This window comes from Corvus brachyrhynchos, unplaced genomic scaffold (genome assembly GCF_000691975.1).
Source record: "Corvus brachyrhynchos isolate BGI_N302 unplaced genomic scaffold, ASM69197v1 scaffold705, whole genome shotgun sequence".
NCBI classification, from domain to species: Eukaryota; Metazoa; Chordata; class Aves; order Passeriformes; family Corvidae; genus Corvus; species Corvus brachyrhynchos.
In genome coordinates, this window is record NW_008238346.1 from 977410 (window position 1) to 1000461 (window position 23052).

Sequence of the window (23052 nt, forward strand, 5' to 3'; positions counted from 1 at the left end):
TATAGTGTCTTGTTGTTATAGGGTCTCTCAATTCTACCTGTGCCTCAGTCTCTGTAACCACTCTGGAGCATGTGTAAGAAATGCTAATTAGTACTGTACAGGAAGGTGGTACCTCACTTTCTTTAATTCATAAACATCATTGGAGGGGGTGGAAGCCAAAAGTAGCCTTGCAGCAAAGTTGGTTTCTTCTCTAGGCACAAGTAGCACACACACACACAAAAAAAGAAAAGGTGGGGGAGAGGATCCTCTGTCACAATTCATAGATGTTGAGGTCTGGGTTTTCTGTAAATATTTTTGTGTTATTGCTGGTTCTATGCTGAGAAGAAGATACTTATTTTTTAGTTCCCAAAAGCTGACAGCATTTTAAACAAATATCCCCTTTCTTAAAAAAAAAAAAAAATTAAAAAAAGTCTGTAGAAGATGCAAATAAATAATAAAAGAATGGTTGATTTGTTTGAAAATATTCCAGGAAACAGTAGGGGTTATATGAGAGTCAGCCTGGGCTCAACAGGGCAGGCATTGAACCAGATCTAATAAGAACAACTGGACCCAACTCCCATATTATGTTCAGTAATGGAGGGCTTTTGTACTACAAGGACTTCAATGTTGTAATTTTAATGGCTAGAGGTAACAAACCGGGCTGAAAGGAAAGAGGAAAAAAGTAAAGTCCAAGGCAATTAGAAAAATCTCTTTTCTGGATTTTGGGTATTGCCAGTCACATTTGTGCCATTTTTACAGATGAATGGGCTTTTCTGTCGCTGTAAGAATGAATTGTAAAGTAATGGACTTGAACTAATTATGTCCTATAAACCTATAATAATAACAATAAATGTGTTTTGAAGTTCAGACATGCGTGTAGTTGATCCAGTCAACTGAGTCGATCAGCAGCTGAGCAAGTCTCCTGCTTGGGGTTAAAAGGATTCAGGAGCATTTTAGGGGAAAAAATGGTCAGATAAGACAACTCCTGGGAAGGAGGGAAAGGGCAGGAGTTACAGCTGGTCACCAGTTCAAGCAAGGTTCTTGCTATCTACATTTCTAGACTGCTTTCAGTTACCTGCAGGTGCTGGGAAGCGTTTGTTCTGACACTGAAAAGGTGTCTGTTCTGGCTCAGATGGAGGTTCTTACCCCAACACAGATGGAGAACAGTGGAGGCTGACAGATCTGGTCTCAAGCTCTTCATACCATGTGGCATTTAGCCAGTGATCTCATGGTCTTATGTTTTCTCCTGATGCTTTTTATCTTTTTCTTCTTAAACCTCACGATTTTCGGCGGGGGAGAAAGAGAAAGTACGAAAGGGAAAGTACACACAGGGCAGAGGAGGGGAGACATAAGACGTGGTTGCATTTATAAGCGTATTTTTTCTAAGCTGAGCAGTGGTCAGATCCCCAGACACCATCCCAAGAGTTAATTATTTAGAAAAACTTAAGCTCCTTTTATACTTCCATCAGATTTTTCCCAAACTCTCACTTCCTTGAAGCAAGGTCCTTGTTTTCTCCCCAGCATCCCCAAACTGATCACACATACCAGGCTTCCCAGCAGTCAGTCAGCAAATGCTGAATGAACTACTGCACCCAAGCAGCAAATGCAAAACTCACCAATATGTTACCACAGCCTCTGGAATGAAGCCATGAGAGTTCATGGAGCTTGTCTCCAGGATGTGAATTATGCATCGCAGAACATGGTAGGTTCATCCAGCATGCCGGGTACCTCGTACCTCCTGGGAGCTCTGTGTGTGCAGCTGGATGATGTTGCATCCCAGATGATGTTTTCTTTCTCTCTCTCTGGAAAAAAAAAATGGCAGAAAGAACAAAACCAATTAAACCTGTAGTAACTGTTTTATTTCCTCTCAATCCCAAATTTTATCATAATTTGTAGTATACAAGAAAGGCGTAGACATGGTTTTCTTGGCTCCTACCTGGTAATGCTTTCCCAGCTCTGTAGGTGGCGTCTATCTGGAGTTTCATACTTGGTCACAGGACTGCAGTGCCCCAGGATTTCATCCTTGTGCTCTCCCTTGCAGGTGTCAGCAAAGCCGTTTGGGAATCAGTGTGGGAAACTGGCTGAAAACCAATTTGCATCCTCCTGCCAGCCTGGGTCGTGGCGTGTCTGCACAGCAGAGGGTGCAGCACAAGGACTGAAAGGACTTGCTGCTGGCAGAAGGAGGGCTTGGGTTGTGCTGAAGCTGGTTTTAACAGGGCTGCCCAGTGTTTCCCGTGGGAAATACATGAGATTATAGTGGAAGCAGTTCAGATGCTCCACGTTGGCTCACTGTTCACAAAATACCCCTAATGGTAAATAGCAGTGACACAAACGAGGGATGGGTGAACTGTGCCACAGAGCAAGGACACTTTGATCCACTGATACCAGAATGTCAAAACATGCTGTTGAACGCTGCTTGACTTGAGGTTTTTTCCTCTGAACATGTGAATTTACATACCAAATATTTTTGCATGCAAATATTTTTATATTAAAGATATTATTGACTGTAGATATTTGCATGTTAAAACGTATTTTCATTATACACTATCTCATCCTTCAAATCCTGTTTCTCTTTGTTCCTTAAATCTGAGAAAGTGTCCCTCTTCAGTAGCTTTTGAGGAATGCTGTTCCTGAGTGTGCTTTTGAGCCTGATTCTTTGTATGAAAATTCAGATGTCTGCTTCTTTTTGATCCAGTTCTGTTTGTGTTTACACAATGCTTATCAGGTTTTTTAATGAGATTTTTACGGTGAATACATGAAAGTATTTTTGGTTGGTTTTTTTTTTTTCTTTTCCTAACGTAATGGGCTTCAGTGAGAATCTTTGCATACAACTGCACACAAAAGGAGAAAAGCTAAAGCTCAGCTGTTTGCTGTGGATGTGGCTTCAATGCCATGTAACCCAACATGCAACCTTCTCTGCAGTTCCCTCAACATCTCTTAAGTGTCTCATGAAAGAGCAGGCACCAGCTGGAGCCCTGTGGAAATTCCCTGGTGGTCTTTGAATGTCCTGAAGCCTTTTATTTAAGCTGGGGTTATGAGATGCTTTGAAAATGCTGTAATTGAGGAATTTCTTCATTCAAGTTGGGAGATGAGCTCTGAGCAGATATTAAGCAGGCCTTGTCTTCTGGGTGTTTGCTTGAACAGCTCAGGAAGGAGAGCTGTGTAAAAACCTCAGGAGGTGATAAGGGCAGTTTAAAATGATACAGGAAAGTTTGTCATAAAATGCACAATGGTAATTTCAAATGTTATTCTTAATTGTATGCTGTTGGGGTTTTATTTTACCTTGAATAGAGATGGTTGTGCACTATCAAAGAACTTACTAATGGTTTTTAAACAATTTTCTAGAATTTTTCCTAAATTTTCTAATTGTGGTAGTTATTCACTGGTTCTCCTTTCATTTTAGATGATCTGCAGAGATGAGGAGGGACATTTAGTTGTGTCCAGACTTGGAAGTTGTATGCACTGCCCTCTTTGAATTAACATTGTTCCCTGTTTTCTGTTTGTTTCAGGGGAAGCCTTCCATCCACAGTGTTGAAGCATGAGTGCTGATGCTAGCCAGGTGGTGATCACTACTCCTCCCCCGGCCACGATGCCTCACAAAGAGCGGTACTTTGATCGCATCAATGAGAATGACCCAGAGTATCTCCGGGAGAGAAACATGTCCCCTGACCTGAGACAGGACTTCAATATGATGGAGCAGAGGAAGAGGGTCACCCAGATACTGCAGAGCCCTGTGAGTGCCATTAATGGGGAGTAAAAAGGAAAGGGTGTTATAAAAAAAGAAATCTGTGTCACAGCTAGGTAGAATATCTCTGGACCATCTTTTAAGAAAAGTCACTGAACAGATTATCTGGCATTTTGTTGGCATAGTGGACAAGCAGCCTTTATTGTGTTGTTTTTTGTCCTGATACTTTTATATTCTTATGGTTCATTGCAGTATTACAGAAAAATGTGGCTGGCTGCAGGGTTCCTAATTAAAACTTAGGGGCAGGGAAGAGAGTGAAGGAGTCACCGGTCAAATGGGAACAAATTAGGGCATTACGTGGTGTTCTGCTTTCTGGGTTTGAATATTAACCTATCATTTGCATCAGGAATGCTTTAATTAACATTTATAATTGGGTTAAGTTTGTTTAAAAGCTAGACTATGTTCTTTTTATGTCCTTGAGGGTGATTGTACCCCTACTTGGCCATATTAGCGCTCATCTACTGGTTGTGTAAGTTGAGTACTTGTGTAGACTACATATAAAACTATTAAATCTATTGAACCACGCTCATAGTAATTTTAATTTATATTTTAATACTTGTATTCTTTGAGTTTAACCTGATGAATACATTGGAAAGTAATACTGTTGCCTTTAGTATTTTGAAGCCGTAGGGAATGAGTAAGGCCTGTGGGGTGATCTTTGGGGGTATCCGGGTGTAATGTGAGTATTGAGGATAATGGGACTGGGAAGGGGCTAAGCAGCTTTACAGATCCTTCTGTCTTCAGTTCCTCTGTAAATTGGGGTGCTTCTGTAATTTTTTTTGAAGCTTTTCCATATGTAATGAGATTGCAAACAGCTGTTAGTAATCACCCTATTATAGTCATTCATGAATAACAGGATTGTTTGCTAAAGTGTTGTCGTGGAGTGTCTCTTGGATCTGTGTGTTGCTTTGAGTATAATGTGAACCTGTTGACTAAGGAATTTATTATTTTTCAAGTCAATTTGTGCAAGCTTGGGTTTGCAGCCAGGCTCTTTTATAAAGAAAATAAGGAGGTACTGCATAATATTTTAATCATTATAATTTTATGTTAAATACTCAGCTGTAAAATGTGATCAGAGTCTACTCATTCCTGTTCAAATACTCGCATTATGAGCAGCCAGGACTCAAAGCAAAGACTGAATCTTCAGCCTAACAGATAAAAATAAGTGGGAGAGATCATTTGGGTTTGTTTATGGGGATCGTTTTTTTGGTCCTTTTGATGACAGTATTGAATCTGATGAGCACAACTATTTCATTAACATTTTGGGGCACCTTTTGCCAAGTCTGCCAGATGTAATTAATGTCCTTTTGCTGCAGCCTCTGTGTTGTTTTTATTACTAGATGCAGTGTAAGGATGCAGATTTTAGGAAGGGGCATGAAGAAGGGTATAAACCCCTGAGTTTAGGTTGCTGTTTTAACAGAAGATTGCAGGACAGAGAGCTGCTGGGCTGCTGCAAGAGAAGCTGAGCCAGCACTTTTTGGAAAGTGACTGTTCAGAGCTGCCAATAAGTTGCAAGGTTTTGTTGTGTAAGGGAACAGTTGTCCAAATAAGCCAGGGGCCTGCTGCCTGCTTGGCTTACAGAGAAATGGGAACATGGGAGCTGAGTGTGTGATCAGGCACGAAGAGGAGTTGTCTGAGCTCCCATTTCCCCTCAAGTATCGCCTTTTATCCTCTCTTTTCCTGATACAGAAAATTTAGAGGAACTCTGCTGTGATTTCTCACATGAGGAAATGAAAATATTTTTATACAGTATCTGTCTCCAAATGTCCACCAAGAGAATTTCGTAATTAATTTGGGGGTGAAAGGTGCGGCATTTTTTCCAGGCTCCAGTTGCTGTGTGCCAGTTCCTGGGACTGAAAACATTTACCTTGTTCTCCTGAATTTAAAATTCATCACAAAATGGACAGAAAGTATTGTTCCTGTTGCCAGTCTGTGTAACACAGGTTGAATTGATGAGTGTTGTCCATAGTGTTTTTGTTCTCTAGCTGCAGAATTACATTGTGTTAGACATTTTTATAGAACTTAGTTGCTTTTCTGGACTATTCCACTTGACAGAGAGAATATAGTTTGAAGGTGTTTACAAGAAGAGGAAGAGAAGTTATGAGACACAGTTTAAGGAAGAGCTTGCTTTGCTTGTAAATCTTTGCCGAGTCTTAGATATAGAAATGCATATCTTCACCAAGCCTTGATAAATGCATTCAGATCAAAGAAATAGTCATTGACTCCTCTTCTGGCAAGTATTAGGAAATATTAAGTGTATCTAGCAAGGATAGTAACTGTCTTAAAAGTACACAAACATGTATGGAGTTGAGGTGAGCTTTGAACATGCGCTTTCTGTGAGCAAAGGTCCAAAATTAAAGGGTTAATCAGTGTCACATAGTAGGAAGCTTAGGTACTAATTTAATCTGGCTTTATTAATGAGCTTTTTTCTTTCTTTCTTTCAAGTAGGAAAATCTAAATCCTTCAGCAAGAAAATAAATTAGAGAATATATTTCAGGAACCACAGTATATTTTATTCAGTAAGGGCTGTTAGGCCTGTAAGGGCTACAGGTCTGACCACACATCTTCAGACATCAAGCTGCTGCATCTCTCTGATGTGCTGTTTGGTGCCCATACTAGTGTGCAATCTGACTACTCCTCTCTGATGTGCAATTTCCCTTTCCTAAATTAAATAATTTAAAAGCTACTGAAAAGCTATTTCCATGTTTGCTAATGTCTTCGAGTCTGTTCATAATAAACCTTAAACAAATCAGAGTTGTTCTCTGACCATTGCCCATGGAGAATGTCCTGACATTATCAGTTGAGTTCTCAGATGTGTTTGCCTAATATGCATGTAGCTCCTGAGCATCTGATAGCCTGGAGAATCTGATAAACTGAACACATTTGCTGTTCTGTGTATGTTAGAAAGGTGGAAAGAAATTAAGATCAGCTGGGCCTGAGCAGCCTGATAGCATCCAGAAGTACTGCTGGCCAATCTTTAGCATAAAGCCATTTAGGGTTATTTTAGTAATGACTTCAGTTTCAGAGGATTCAGGTAGCAAGTTGTTATTTTTAAAGGAAAGGTACTATATTTATGCAGTGGACTAATTTTATTGCTTATTAGGTCCAAGATACTTGCACTATTGATGCCTTGAGAGGCCACCTAAAACAGAATCTAGACAGGAGTAAGGGAGTAAGGTCAGTATTTATTTGAAAGCCCTTCAAAGGTACACCCAGAGCCAGAGGCTATTCTCAAACTGGACCTAAGATGGACAACAAGTCACGAGTTCTTCACACTTTTATAGGTTTGGTTCATTTGCATATCAGGGTTAATTCTCCAGTTAATGCTTCCATTTAATGATGTAATTTCCCCTCAGCTTGCCCCCCTCTCAGAGGCTTTTGGTTTATTCTTTTTGGGCCTAGGATGATCTGGTTGTCCTTGAAGAGCAGGCCCAGAGAGGCTTTGTTATGTCTACCTGGCACGAGAGAGCAGAAATTAACAGGCTTCAAGAAACTTCAGAGTTACACACTAAGCAGCACAGGATTTGAAAAATATAAAAGTTAAAACCTAGGGCATTACTATAATATATCCAAAATCTGAAAAGATATGTTGGTTGTTTTGGGGTTTTTTATATTTTCCAACTTAAGTCTGCAATTAAAAACAGTTTTGCCTGTATGCTAAACAGTCATATGTTGCTTGTTACACAGAGTAACTATGTCTTTCACAGAGCAAAAATATATTTGCTGTACCATCAAATCCCTTATTTTAGTTATGGCCTTTATGCCTTCCAGCATTTCTCTGATGCCATCACCATAGCAACCAGAAACTCTTAAAACACTCTTTTTAAAAAAAAGGGCAGTGGTTGTGCAGTTATGGTGTTTGTGAAAACTGAACAGCCAGTTCAGCACTGAGGAGCTGAATGAATATATAGATTGGAAGAAAATCCCCACAGCCACTGTGAAGCAGGGAAGGTGTTGGATGTTTCTGCAGGCAGGCAGCAATGCCACACTGCTTCCAGTGCAGAGAGACCATGTGAAGCAATTATCCACCCAGCAGAAAAGCTAACTACAGGCTTCAGCTAACGGGACAGTGTGTGTAACCTAACAGGAAATTAGGATCAGGGCTTAGATTGCACTGAGGAGTACCTTACATACCTTTATATTGGTGTATTGGAAGGAAAGCTACAGGTGAGGGTGGAAATTGAAGAGGATGCATTCTTATACAAAAATATGCTTTTATATAAGATATACTTCATTCTTTTTACTGATGTAAGAAGTTGTGTCTGAAGCAATGAGTGGAACAGCTGTTTCATGTAAACATAAAAATGCCTGGTTATTGGAATTTAAATGTCTAATATATGTTTTTAATTTAACAGTGAAGTTTTGTGTGGCTTCTTGAGACCCATTGGATATGTGTTTGCTATTTTTACGTATAAAACACAGCTATTTGGAGCTTGTTTATTTTTTTCTTAAGTTGAGCTCTGTGTTGGCAGGATCCCATCAGGCTTTATTTCAATTTCATGCTGGATCCAGAGAGTGTCTACCAACCCATCACGACTCTTCAGGTTGTTCAGGGCCATTCTGGCTTGACACTGCCATTGCAGGAAGGTTCCGGTCAAGCTATACAGATTGCAAAATTTTGGGGGGTTATGCTGAGGTTAAAAATGTACTTCTCTACTGTGCCTCCCTTCCTGCCTTGTATATGCACACACCCCCCTGCCTCCCACACTAGCTGGTCTTGCCCAAAAAAAGTGGGGAGATAACTATACAGCTTAGCAACTCTTCTATTCAGGGGTCTGCCTTAGTATGCAGCATGCAGGCAGATTTTTCTCCTCAAAAACAAGCAATCCCACCTACACTTGAGGTTTTTTTTCTGGCTATGTTATTTTCAAACCATCAGGACAGAGATGAAGGATGATGTAATTTATTTTTTCCGTAGCTTTTGCAGTTGTTTAGCTTACTGTATTTTGTATCGAGTGAGCATCCAGTATTTTTGCAATACCACTCCCTTTTTGGGGAGTTTATTTTCTTAAAAGTATCAAAGTCCTTTCAGTTCCTCATATGTTTTGGCTTTTACTGCTCTTTTCTCAGAAGTTCAAAAGCCTTTCACATCCTTCAGGAGCCTCACCTCTTGGCCACAAAGGACTCACAACCTTTTATTTCACCTGAGGACCTCCTCACTGGGCAGTCCTCTCGCCTTGCAGCTCCCTGCTCTGGCTTTTGTCTTCTGTGACATCTTCCCGACATCCTGCTGGGAAGTCATGACTCTCCTCTCTCTGCAAGAGCTTATTTAATTGCATGCTTTCATCATACAACCTGTGCAGCATTTTGTTCACCCAGAGGCAAGAGCTCAACTTGACACATCATTGAAGACACACTCCAAAATGTCCCTTAAAGATCCCCTCTGTACTGTGACAATGTTTTAAGTGAGAGGGAATTGGTGTTCAGGGTAATGTCTCAAATCAAGGCCATCCACTAGACCTCTGTGAGGACCCAAGAAATCCCAATCCCTAGTTATCATTTCTATAGCTGCCATGGTGCACTGTAAATTCATACCAATGTCCTGCACCTCAAGTGTACGTCACATTTCCCTGCTTTCTTACCTTAAAAATAGGTTACCTCTCAATCCCCTCTATTTCCATACTGCTCCTTTCCACTTAGTTTGAACTGTGGTGTTTTTTTCATTAGATATAAATGCCAACAGATACATGTTGAACCTGGAAAACCTTGGAAAGCCATAACTGGTGACTTTCCTCCTTGGCTGCTAGGAGCATGTGCATCCAGAACACTCTGCAAGAGCTCTGCCATCCCTCCTAGTGCATCGCCACCATGTGTGCTCCCACCCTTCCAAGTCCTGCACTTACTGAAAAACCCAGTTAATTATGCTCAGAAATGTGTGAGACCCCTGATGAGCTGAAATTTGATTTCTTCTAGCATTTTACATTTCATTGTACATTCCATTTACATTCATTAAATTTCATTTACATTCCATTTAGCCAGATGTATAGTATGGCTTTACTCCACGAGAGAACACGAGGGAGGGACCCAGACCCCCATGCAGAGCAGCAGTTGTGTGAGTGGTTGGCGCTGGGGCTCTGGGAGCTGGGTGTGCTGGAGATGGACTTGGCAAAGGAGTTCAGTGCTTCAGGTTTGGCTGTAATCATAGGGTACCTCTAGGCTGCTTATCACAGGAGTAAACACTGCTGCAGCTCAGAGGGGAAAGCCAGTGTGCACCAGGTTAGAGGAGCCGGAAAAACTGGCACAGGCTGAGCTGTGTGTGGGGACCGCCTTGCTGTCAGCTGAGTCACTAAATCCAGCCCAGCTACCCTCACCTTCAGTGCAAGAGAGGAGGTCATTATAACTTTGGCTAATTCCCCATACTTCTTACTGAGCCTATTTCTTTTTGTCTTAACATGAAGCCCCCTCCCCCTTGTTCTCTTTCACAGCATTGACAAACACTTTTTGTGACTCTTATCTTCTCCCCGCCAGCCTTCACTCACTGGCGGTTTTTTTGTGGCCAGCTCCACCCTTTTCCACTTAGGGCCACCCGTTGTTTGTATCTGAACTCCAGTCTTGAAAGAGCCTGTTAGGAGCTGTGTCGGCTGTTTCGGTGAAGGTCTTCCTCTCACGGGCAGCTGTGTTTACAGCACAGGAATCAAAATTAACATCTCTTCGCTCTCGAGGACAAAATACCAGTTAAGTTTTGAAACTTTCCTTCAGTGGTGGAGATTTGACTTAGAGACTCTGTGTGGGCACGTTTAGATAAGTTGAGTTATACCCTTTTCTAAAATGGATTTAAGATATTAGAAACTGATCAAAATGGGCAAAAGTGAAAATGGGTGAATGGGTTTCTTGTATTATTCAACAGCTTTTAATCTAACAGCAGTGCTGCTATGAAAGGTAGGGGCCTCACATATCTTTTTTAGCTACTTTCCTGTAGAATGACATGAAACTGTTTGGTCATTACTGTAATTAGTCCTAATGTGCTTTTAATGAGCACATGCTTTCTCCTCTTAAAGGTTTGCAATGGTGTGGAGTATTTGTAGATGACTTGCATACTTATTTGCTTATGATTTTATTTCTACTTCTTTTGAGTTGGATACATGTAGAAATCAGTGGTCAACAAATAAGAAACAGCACAGATAGTCAAAATACTGTGTACTTATAAGCCTGTGTACTTCTTAACATCCTCAGAGAGCTGCCTACCAAGGTGAAGCAATTAATACCAAGCTTTTTAGCAACATCATTGTTCTGCACTATATATGTGTGTATCCATGTACCATAGGTTATTCTAGCAAGTTGATTATTCTAGTTCTTCCTGTATACGTTGACTGAAAAGTACTAGTTGTCAACTGGTACATGGAAATGTTGCTTTGATTCTTAAAAGCCCAAATTTACCCTGTCAACTCAGATTGTACTTCTGAAAGAAAATGGAAGTAAATGAGTCAGAACTGAGCTTGTTAACTTTACTCTTGAGTTTCAGAGAACTGTTGCTGGTCTAAGTTGAAAGATTTTTCCATCTAAACTAAGTCTATGATGTGTATTTGGAAGATGATTGCAAATAGTTCTGGAGAAGTAATTTTATGATATTAGAAAGACCTTGACCTAATCATTCTACTAAAGACTCCATCAAGAAAAGCTGTGTCTGTTCTGCAGGCTGTGCAGTACCATGTAAGGCTGCTAAAAAGCTGACTACAGTTTTGGGAAGAGTGGTGTTCTGGAAACAGTTTTAGGAACAGGCTGAGCTGCCCTGTTCATTTTTACTGGTGAGTTGTGGGGAAATTTATGTCTCAGAGCAAGGTGGTGGAGTGGCACTCAGAAGGTGGGTGAGGTGGAAGCAGAGCTGCAGCCTGCATTCTGCCAAAGTCAGGCTACTCACATAGCTGTCTGCTGCTGCCAGGTGAATAAAAGCCCTGCTCAGCATCCTCCCAGTTGTGCATCTTGTCTGAAATGTTACTATACCTCCTTTCCAGTAGCTGTCATGGGCCCAGTGTTCATACCATGGAATGTTTCCTATGCAAACTGTCAGTCTGATGCTTGAAGTGCTGTTCCAGCACAAACAAGGGGGGATACAGGTGCTTGGCTGGGCAGGTCAGGTCCCTGAAGGCAGAAGGATGCTTGTGCAAACAGGAAATGAGTCCCAGCTGTGGAGGGATGCGTTATCCAGGCTACATCTTGGCTGTGTGCAGGCACGGCAGGTGCCTGAGTCCAGCTGTGTTGGCAGGATCATGGGCAGCCATGAAGTGCTGTGCTGCTCACTTTGGGACTTGTACCCACCCCAGTGTAAGAAGTCACTGCTCTTAGTATCTCATGTCTAAAGTCGGAGTGGTTTCAAACAAACAAAACAATGCACATGTACCCAAGGAGCCTGCTAAATCCCAGGGCTGAAACTTTCCCTTGATTGAGCAATGCTGAGCATACAGCTGAATAACATGATTTTTCATTCATCTGACGGTAGAGTTTTTCCTTTGTCAGCATTTTCTTGTCAAATACTACATCTGAAATTACCAGTGACCTTTCCACTTGAAAAATACCTGCTTTGTGCCAGAGCAGCACACTTGTGATCTCTTTGAAAACATCTCTCTCCAGTGTGACATGCTTGTATGACTTGCTTGATCACTTGTGGGCAGTGTAATGCCACACATATATAAGCTTATTACAAACTCACAAATCAAAGCAAAACCAAACCACCTGGCCTCCAGGCTCTATTCAGGTTTTCAGATGCAGGCTCCTCCTGCTGAGTGGGTCAGACCCCAGAATCAGAGCCCTGCAAGGCAGTGGTTTTACAGAAATCAGTCTTGCACAGTGAAATAAATATCCAATAAATATCATTCATTTAATGGCTCTTATTAAAGGTAAATTGTTGACCACAAGAAGGTGGTGCCCTTCATAGGAGCCCACTGGGATTACCAGAAATGGAAGAAGGTTGTATTAACACATGTGGGATGTTTATCTAAGGATATACAGTTCCAAGTTTTAAAGGTGTGTAGCAGTGAATGAAATGTATTGAAATATTCACAGATATCCGTGAGACAGGCTGAAGGCTGCTAAAAAACATCATTATACTCTGGCATGTGGATAAATTGCATACTTGATTTTATGCACTTCATCTATATTCTCACCTGCTTTACAGTTCATCCCAAACCTCCACATTTGCCACTTTACTGGCTCTTACCTATCTTCTCTTATTTCTAAAACTATTTTTAAGGGAATCTGCTTGTTTGGTTTAACAAAATTGTTGATACAACACTAAATCCTCATTTGTAGCAGTCTCAGCAAATGTGTAACATACTACTGTTAGCATCAAGGTGCAAAACTAAGCTCAGAAGAATGAAAATAACATGACCAAAAAGCAGAAGAATTAAAAATACAGTAGGCAATAAACTAAAAAATCTTTCTGTCAAAAATTTCCCAAAATATATTATATCACCTTTTTATCTGCTATGGAAGTAACATTACTTGTACAGGTTAAAAAAAAAATGCCAGAAGTCTGAATATGACTAATAAGAGTTTAATGTTAATGTTTTTGCAGATCTTTTTTATAGTCCTTGTTGAATTGAAGGAGGAATAATTTAATATAATACAGATAACTGGGCAGCCTGTTCCAGTGCTCTGCTACCCTTGATCTAAAGTTCTTCCTCATGTTGAGGTGGAGCTTCACGTATTTCAGTTTATGGCCATTTCTCCCTGTCCTCCACTTCTTTTCTCCCAGTTAGGTTCCTTTCCTCACTTGATTCCATGTTTTTCCTTTCCTTTTCCTCATCTGCTCCTTTCTCCTGCTGCGTAGACCTTACAAACAGCAGCCACTAAAGAGAAAAATCTGACTTTGCCTGTGCATCTTCAGGCTGGTGAGAAGTTGTTCAGCTGTTTGGGGGATGCCATGTGAATATTCTGGTCTAAACTAAGAGATCTGTGCAACAGATCCATGCAGAGTCAGTCAGTGGGAATTTTTAGAGGCTTTACTTATGGAAATCTGGCAAGTCTTAGGTACAGACATGATCCTGAAAAAATTATTCTAAGGAGAGCACAGATATCTGAAAAGTTGGTAATTAGTAGTTATGGAGGCTCAACTGTCCAGCTGAGGAGGCTGTACCAAGTAGAGTCTTGAGGATGTTTTGGCAGGGGGGAGGGTGGTCACTAGCAGTCTGTCTTACTAATCAAAACTTGTTGGTGAACAGACTCAAGAGATTGGTGGATTTTGCCCAGTAGAGTGGGTGTTTTGAAGGACTGAATTAAAATTCAGTGAAGAAATTACATTTGTCATACAGAACTGTTTTCTTTCTTTAATTGAGAGCAAGTGCTCTGCTAAGGAAGGCAGACTGAAAGGAGCGATTACTTACAGGGAATAGTCTGGACTTCTGTTAGGAGCCAGCTGTGTGGTAAAGACACCAAATGTCTTTTTGGAGTGAACCAGGAGGAGTGTTCACAATCCACCTCAGCTTGTGTTGTGTGCAGCTTTGGGTACTGCTAGTTTTGGGAAAAGCTGCAAGATGCCACCAAGAAGAAATGAGAGGGGTAGAAAATGTAACCTATAATGGAAATTTGAAGGAACAGAATTTACTTTGTCTAGAAATGTCAGGACTGCAGTGATTCTAGGACAGGGGTTTGTTGTAGATAGGGAATAATCTGTTTATCATCTCAAAGGAACAGGCTTTGTCCACAGTCCATAGTGTATGAAATTTGATACTATGAAAACTTTTTTGTGATATATTCTGCAAGGGTTTATCTCTTGGGCTTGTAGTCACTTTATTCAGAAAAAGAAGGAAGGGTTTTTTCCCTCTGGGTAAGGAAAGAAATAGAGAGGAGATAGCATTCCTTCTACTTTTTGCATGTCTGGGATATTACTTGAGCATGGATGAGCTCCAGTTTTCCAGTTGTTTGTAACTTGATAAAGTTCGAATGGGTTTTCAGAGGGATTATATTATAAAAAAAATATCCAGCACAGAAAGCAACACATCCTGATTGAATTTCAAGTACCTCTTCCAAAATAAGGACAACACTTCAATTATTGATAAAAATGGGTTTTATCATTTAAAAAAAAATACATTTTATCTTGGAATGTACTGGGAAATAGTAAATCCTCTGTGACCAAACTCCTGCTTTCTGCCCCCCAAATTGCCAATATCTAGTGTACAAAGTTTAGGCTGGATGATGAAGTCTGGCAAAGTTGAAACAGCTAAAAACAAAGTCTAAGGGGAAGTTTCATGTAACGTTAATAAGAGGCAAAACTGCCAGCCCCACCTATAATAGAAATAAGATTATCAAGGCCAGGTTTCCTTGATGATTCTCAAATGTTTCTACAGGCTTTTAGAGAAGATCTGGAATGCCTTATTCAAGAACAGATGAAGAAGGGCAATAACCCTACTGGACTGCTTGCATTACAGCAGATTGCTGAATACATCACAGCGAGCACTTTTACAGGTTTTTCCACATCTTCACTCAGTAAGTGAACTATACATTTAACTGCTCTTTTTTTCTTCTTTTTTTTAATTGTTACCAGGGCTTAGCCATGCTGGGATCTCCTCTTTCCTTGAATAAAAATTCTGTCAGAGCTTGCTTCAGCTGTGAAGTAGTGCAGATGGTAGCCTTAACTTGCCTTTTTAGGCTTCTTTCTCTCAAATTCTTTGATTTGTATAATATCCAAAATGGTTGGAATCCTCAAACTCAGTTATTCTATAATTTGTTAATAGAAGTTTAACTGACATAGGGAACAAAATGTTGTGCCCTGTTACTATTAGGAGTTTAACATGAATATAAACGGAGATGTGAAATACATTACCATTTAGTTTCTTTATTTTTCTACTCTTGCATATAAATTGTTACTAAAAAAAAAAAAAAAAAGTACCCTGAGCTGGGGAGAATACCCTGGCAAACTGAATCATCAGATAAACAGCTCCCACATTTAAGAACAGCTTCTAGTCTGCACTCTACTTGTAAAGATGTCTCCGGGATCTCGCAGTTAACACCCAAGTTCTTCTTTCCAAGTCATGAAGCACTGAGATGTTCAAGTCAATTTAAGTTCTGTGGGTGGACATTATATGGGAGCTTACAAGCCTGAAGTACAGTGGCAGCTGTCAGCATTCATCATCTTTGGAGATTTGGTCCCAAAATGGTACTTCAGGGTTTATTTAACAAAACGAGTGGAAGAGAACAGAGAGCCCAAATAACCCCGTGTTCATGTCTCTGGTTGGTCACTGAGACTGCATCCTGCTGTTGTCTCTGCTGCTTTTGCCAGAGACAGGGCACTGATCTCAAACTGCACACTCCTATTGTTGAAAACCAAAATTGCTTCTACCTGTTTTGGTCTTAACTTTCCCTCTAAACAAAGGTTGTGAGCTGTCAAAAGGCTATCATGCATTCATGAAGGGGACAAGGGTATGTTTGTGTAGTCACGAGTCAAAGACAGAAATTGATCTTTGTGATTTCTCTGTTAAGAGGGGATTCCTTCTGTCTAAGGGTTTGAGAACTCTTGTACTAATCCTAATTTCTTCATTAGGACTGAATTGAAGTTCTGAGACTGAGATGTCTCTTCAAGTTAGTTTTGCTGGTGTCAGAAGTCCACAAGGAATGTCTTATCCTGCAAGAAAAAAACCTCAAAGTGACAAGTAAAAACACTTCATTAATGACAAATGTCTTAAAGCACAGTTCCAGTTCTATACAGGATATTGATTCAGGAGAAAGTTCAGGGAAATACTTTATCCAGTTTAATAAATGCTGGTACTGCTTTGCTAACAATTTAAGTACACTCCACCTGGAACATCTTGGCATAGCTGGAAATATATTTAATTGTCCAACTGTCCATTGTCTATTTTTGTCTGTTTTTCAGGCCATGGAATGATTACACCCATCAATGATCTACCTGGGGTAGATACCTCCTCGTTTGTTAAGGGAGAAAAACTTACTCGTTGCAAGTTAGCCAGTTTATATAGGTTGGCTGACTTGTTTGGGTGGGCACATTTGCCAAATGCCTATATCACAGTAAGTATTTTAGACAAAAAAAAATATATATTTAGAATTTCACCCATTCATTCAAATTATTTTTCCTCCTGAATAATGTAAATTAGATCAGTAATCCATTTCCTGTCTCCTTTGCAGGTAAGAGTAAGCAAAGAACATGACCACATTCTAATCATTCCAAGAGGGCTGTCCTTTTCTGAAGCTTCAGCTTCTAATTTGGTACGTGATTCACCTGCTGTAGTAACCACCAAGACTCAACCTGTTTTCTAAAATACTTTTGTGGCTGCTAAAATGGACGTCTATAATTATGCTGTTGTTTGAGTTTTTTTAATATTTACCCACCAGATGAAAAGCTGATTAACTGCTCAGATAATAGCACCCTTTGTTGTCAGTGTTTCTTCCTGGGTTTAGCATTACTTTCTGTTTCTTTGTCCTCAGCTTCAGTGTGGAGCAGCAAAGTTTTGTTTTCCTGTCTGATGAAGCTCATCAGTAGCCTCAGTGTAGCAGCAGCCTTTTATAACCTGGCAGTGTGGTAATACATGTGAAATTACTCTGTAGGAGTAGTGTTATCAGAATCAGCTCTTACCTTTAAAAGTGAGGAGATAAAGTCGAATAATCCTCCTCAGGCCCAACAAATGAGCTGGGTGAAGTAACAAGCTGGTATTTAGGCAGTGGTAAATCACTTAGGTAAATGTGCTAAATCACACATCTTTTGGTGCAGAACCTGCCATATGCTCTTCATGTCAGTGCATATCTGTAAAGAAACTGCCTCGAGGTGAAAGGGGTACCAAAATGAGATTGATAGTTTTACATAGCAAACACAAAACCAAAATGAGATATGACCCTGCTGTAGTTTGTTGTTGATCCAGAAATTACTATTTTAATGTTCTCGCGAATCTGAAAATTCCTTGTGCATTGAATGCTCTTACTGGAAATTTCTGAATTATCTTTTTATTAAAAATGTAGGAAATGTTAATGAAATGCGTTTTTAAAAGTCAGAAACAGGGAAAGGTCAGCTAGACTGAAGCAGAATATATGTTGTATCAGAGTCTTATTCTTACTTCTTCCATGGCTGAACTTCCAACAGCTGTCAAGGGCTTGTACAGCAGGGTGGTTTATTGACACACAGATTCATGGCTGCTCTCCTACTTTTTTTCATGCTCTGAGCCCTCAATATGTGTGGGGAAATTTGGTGCTAAATAAGAAAGGAAGGGTATTTTCTAGATAACCGAAGTTGTCTCAAAACTTTTGAATATCATGTGTTTCTTTGCCTTTTTCAGGTTAAAGTGAACATCCTAGGAGATGTAGTGGACCAGGGAAGCACAGCTCTCAGTATTGACAGTGTAGGCTTCAGTCCACACGTGGCCATCTACTCCACGCGCCCCGATGTCAGATGTGTCATACACATACACACCCCTGCCACAGCTGCTGTAAGTCTTCCTTCTGGCACTGACTGAAAGAAAACAGCTTTACCTTATGAACATAGGGCATATTTCTGCTCACAGCAGTTTCATTTTTGTTTTAATGTAGACTCTGCACTGGTAAATAAAAGTGTGAGGTTATCAAAAAGAAAGAGAGAGGGCTGAGCCACCGCAGTGGAATGGGACCAGAATAAACTGATGCTCAGAGATTGTTATACTCAGGTTGAGGTGGTTGTAAAGCAAATAGTTTACAGAGGCTTCATTTATAGCATCCTAGATAATATAATGTGCTGTATAAATCATCATCAATTGCATTATGCAGCTCCATTTTTAAGTGGTTTAATTAGTAGTTACACTTAGTTTGAATTTACCTCACTATTTAAATGTTATAGTTAACATAAACTTTAAATGGTCTGTATAGTAAATGTAAGGCGGCCTGAAAGAATTGGTTTGAAATAACTAAATTCTTATTGTTTTATCTAGAAATGCATATACACATATGCATTCCTTGCCTACAGACAAAATAAAAAGGAATGATTAATTTCTTTTTTACTAGCTTTTTGAAGTCATAAGTGTGGGAAAGAAGAACAAACCATTAAGTAAGATGAGAATTAAACATGGATAAAATCCGCAAAAATTAACTTAGTTGGAAAAAATTGTCTTTTGCTCTAGTTAATCTGTCCCTAGGTTGAGTAGCAGCACCTCTGTCACCCTATTGCAAATTAGACTGGTATGGGGGAGATTGTTTCTAAGCTTTCATTACAGAGTTTGCCTCTCTTCCAGCAAAGATAAAAAGTGCACCCTGCTAAGGCTTGGGTGGTTGGGATGTGAGTTTTAAGAGTTTCAAATTTCCTAGTTATCAGCATTTCATTTTCATGAAACAGGTTTCTTCTATGAAGTGTGGCATCCTTCCCATATCACAAGAGGCTCTGATTCTGGGAGATGTTGCTTATTACGACTACCAGGGATCTCTTGATGAACAGGAAGAGAGAATTCAGCTTCAAAAAGTTCTTGGACCCAGTTGCAAGGTATTCAGCCTCATTCGTGCTCTTCATAAACAATTTTCATGCCCTGCTCCAGTTTCTACCATTTAACATTAGTGTCTTCATTTACTAGGTATTAGTCTTGAGAAACCATGGTGTGGTAGCACTAGGAGAGACACTGGAAGAAGCATTCCACTATATTTTCAATGTGCAACTGGCCTGTGAAACTCAGGTGAGAGAGAATTTATCTGTTTAATTTCAAACACTTGTGCTGCAGAGTTACAGATTACATCCCAGATGGGAAGATCTCTAACATTACACAATTTTGGGGTTGTGGAATCTAGTAATCCTGTTTACCAGGACAAAGTCAGAAAGACTGGAATAATCAGGGAATCAGTGAAGGAATGGCACAAATACTCATTCTAGGAACTCTGACACAGTCTCCGTGGTGTTATGCTCTGAAGGGTACAGAAGGTTTTGTTCCATGCTGTGCAGAGTGAGCCTCATGCAGGGAATCTGTCAGATGATACATTTGCTGGTACTCACTGCATGGGGAAGTGTGATTTAAGATCTCTTGAGAGCCAGCTCCTTTATTGAAGCTGAATGTTGTGACAAGAAAAGAAGCGTCTCTCTGTGATCACAGATTTGTGAAACCAAATTAAAAGGAGGTCTTTAGAGCAATGGTAGAGGGTAGCACATTTAAAAATAACTTGAATCACTAATTCAGTTGTTTCCATTTTGTCTAACTTTAGCTACCTAGTTAGGTATCCAGATGTTACCTATAGCCTGTGAAAAGAGACCACTGAAAGTGTTCTCACCTTTCATAACTTTTAAGCCCATCTCCAGAAACTTTGTCACTTTGTGCTTGTTCCCCAGTGATCCTGTCCTCCCAAAGAGGCATTTGGATGTGCAAATGGCAGGCTCCCACTCCTTTCCTTCCTTGCCCTTCCCTGCCATTTATTTTGAGTTCAGTCACTATTTCATTTTGAAACAGCTAGAAAAATGAAAAATTTTTAATCTTGTGATGCAGAAAGGTTTTTTTAAGGTACTCTGAAATCAAGTGTTTGAATCTACTCCTTTTAAAGTGCAGTTATTAGTAGATGGTATAATGCTTTCTGTAACAGTCACTTGCTGTGTATTTTAATACATTTTTTGGACAGTAGAAAACTAGCCTGAGAAATAACTGCAGCATGTATTTAAGCAAGCTTCTGCTGCAAATTCAGAAAAGCAGAGAATACAAAAGCCTTTTCACAAATCAAATATCCTCCATGATGTCTGCAGGTTCATGCACTAGCTGGAGCAGGTGGGATAGACAATCTCCTACTACTGGATCTGCAGAAGTTCAAGCCTTCCACCCACGCTGTGGCAGCAATGGGAGGAGGTGGAGTCAATATGGCTTCACAACAAAAATGGAAAGTTGGGGAGCAAGAATTTGAAGCTCTCATGAGGATGCTGGACAACCTGGTGAGAGCATGTTGATGGTGGTATCCATATAGTCCTGTAAACTTTTGAGTGTAGGAGTAACTTCTGTCAAAGCAAACAGTTTTTTCTGGTTTCTCTATGAGTTCTAAAATGAAGACAGAGTAAATGTAAGAGGTAGAAAATCTCTTCATTATGTGAAGTTTAATTTGTCATACTGTTTCTGACAGCAGTATTCTGTTTTAGTAAGAATTTATCATGCTTTGAGCTTCAATTTTGTCCCACCATCTTACAAATGTATAGTAGTTTAATAGTAAAAAGTTTTATTTTATATGTTTAAACATTCTTTTCTTATTTTCCTCCTCCACAGGGATACAGAACTGGCTATGCCTATAGGCAACCATTAGTCAGAGAAAAACCTAGACATAAGAGTGACGTCGAGATCCCAGCCACTGTGACTGCCTTTTCCTTTGAAGATGATACAGTCCCACTTTCCCCCCTGAAATTCCTTGCACAGAGGCAACAGAGAGAGAAGACAAGATGGCTGAACTCTCCAAACACATACTTGAAAGTTAATGTGCCTGAGGAGTCCTGGAATGGGGAAGCAAGTCCCAGGACTAAGATCACGGTAGGTTGATACGTTGGGCAGTCACTTAGATTTTGCCCTACTTGAAAGTAAGTTATGCACAGTTTATATGAGGAACTCTTAAACAGGATTAGCAAATAAATTTATTAAGCTAATTAAAACAGGCTTTTCGGGGATTTAATGACATTGGTACTGAGGGTCTCCTTTGTTTGGGGAGAGAGGGGTTGACTGCAAGAGTAACAGTTTATGATAAAATTTAACCATGATTTTGCAGTTCTAACCATCTCTTCTTATTCCTGAAGTTGAAAACGGTTTTTCTACCAGATCTTCTTGTGCTATTAGTTATCCACCAAATATAGTAAGGTTTTAAGTCACCCGTGGGTTGTTCTTTTTTTACATGAGGGAGACACGAGCTCTAATTCATCTCTAGCTGCCCCTTTTCTATTTGTGAGCTTACTGAAAACAGCTTTCGAAAGGTCTGTTCATGCTACAGGCTTTTAATGATGATAAAGATTTTCCCCCTCCTGCAGCTCAGCAGGATGCTTACACTTAGTTTCCAGCCTGCAGAGAGGTGGCCCTCGTGGGACTACAAGAGCGTGTTATTGCTCTTCAGCTACTCCCAGTCACACAGTACAGCTGTAAAAGCATCAGCTCCTCCTGCTGGCAGGCTGGCAGGTTTCTAAACTTGAGTTTTGGAAAAACACCCTCAGAACCCTGCTTGAGAAGGGAAAAATCTAGTCAATGTGTGGTCAGCAGAGGTGGAAGTCGATTGCATGAACAAGGGCTCTGGATCTACGTGCCAGTTACTCGAAAGTGTGATCTTTTCTAAATACAGCATCATTAGCACACAGCTAACACTGCATTTTTCAGGAATGTATGTTAACGTTTACAAAAAGTAATCTTGTTCAAGGCAACTTAAATCCTCTTGGGAAAACACACAAACATGTAAGGGGTTGGGATTATTTTTTAGATGTCATGTGGAATTGAGAATAAAGTCAGAAAGTCCTTTCTTGATACCTCTTCTTTAACAGTAAGACACCACAGAGAATTGTTCATTTCCAATAATACTGGGTTTTTTAATGTCTTCCCCCCCCTTTAAGTGGATGAAAGCTGATGACTCCTCCAAGACTAGTGGAGGGACGCCAATCAAAATTGAAGATCCAAACCAATTTGTTCCCCTAAACACAAACCCAAGTGAAGTGTTGGAAAAGAGAAATAAGGTAAAAGAAGTGTAATAAACTGAAAATTCTAACATTGCCAAATAAAAATATGTGTTCAAGTAATGATTCAGCAGAGCAGTAAAATAACATTTTCAAACGTTTTGATTTCATTAAGAAGGTTCTTACGCTATATGTGATTTCTGGCATCAAAAACATGTATTTAAATGTGTGATATACATAAAGTCTGTAGATATGTATGCAGTATTTATATATTTAAACTTTGAGTGCAATAGTCTGATGAAGGATGAGTATTAACTCTGAAAATAATAGATTGGAAATGGTAGTCCCTGTTATTTAGCATTTTATTTAGTAGGTAGTTAGGTGTCAACATGAACCGAATTGCTGTGCGTCATCTGCAGCATGATTCAATCTCAGACTCTAATCTTGCTCTGTTCTGTTTTAATTTGCCTAGTGCTTGTTAAGCTGGAATTTCTAATGGCAGTAAAAAAAAGAAAATGAGAGATTATTGTTGGACCTCTCTGTAAACAGAAATATCTTTCTGCTTTTCCCTTCCAGCATGAAAGACACTGATTATCAGACTGACCAAATATTCCGCCCTCAGCATAACTATATTAACAGATATTCAGGAATTTTTTCATTCGATTGCGTATTTTTTTTTTCTTTCTTGGAAAGCACTATATCAGTGTCCTTGGGGACTGAAGTGGAGTTAGAAGGAGTAACTCCCTTCCTCAGAACTGGAAAGGCACCCTCTAATCATCTAGAGATTAATAATACATGTCCCAGGCAATGATTTTTAAATTCA

General features: G+C 39.9%; 1 protein-coding gene across 4 annotated transcripts in view; it reads left to right on the forward strand.

The window, feature by feature from the left end:
* ADD3 (adducin 3) overlaps positions 1–23052 on the forward strand; it is a 67233-nt gene that overhangs the window by 38615 nt on the left and 5566 nt on the right. For 3 of the 4 annotated variants that reach the window (XM_008634406.2, XM_008634407.2, XM_008634405.2), the window contains 10 exons: positions 3489–3712; positions 15007–15145; positions 16530–16681; positions 16799–16879; positions 17941–18090; positions 18966–19109; positions 19198–19296; positions 20346–20528; positions 20854–21111; positions 22170–22289. In XM_008634406.2, the coding sequence (XP_008632628.1) occupies positions 3518–3712; positions 15007–15145; positions 16530–16681; positions 16799–16879; positions 17941–18090; positions 18966–19109; positions 19198–19296; positions 20346–20528; positions 20854–21111; positions 22170–22289 (1521 nt within the window). In that variant the 5' untranslated portion in view covers positions 3489–3517. Of the gene's footprint in view, positions 1–3488; positions 3713–10310; positions 10400–15006; positions 15146–16529; positions 16682–16798; positions 16880–17940; positions 18091–18965; positions 19110–19197; positions 19297–20345; positions 20529–20853; positions 21112–22169; positions 22290–23052 lie in introns of those variants that run through there. The other variant, XM_017735180.1, reaches the window with a different exon arrangement.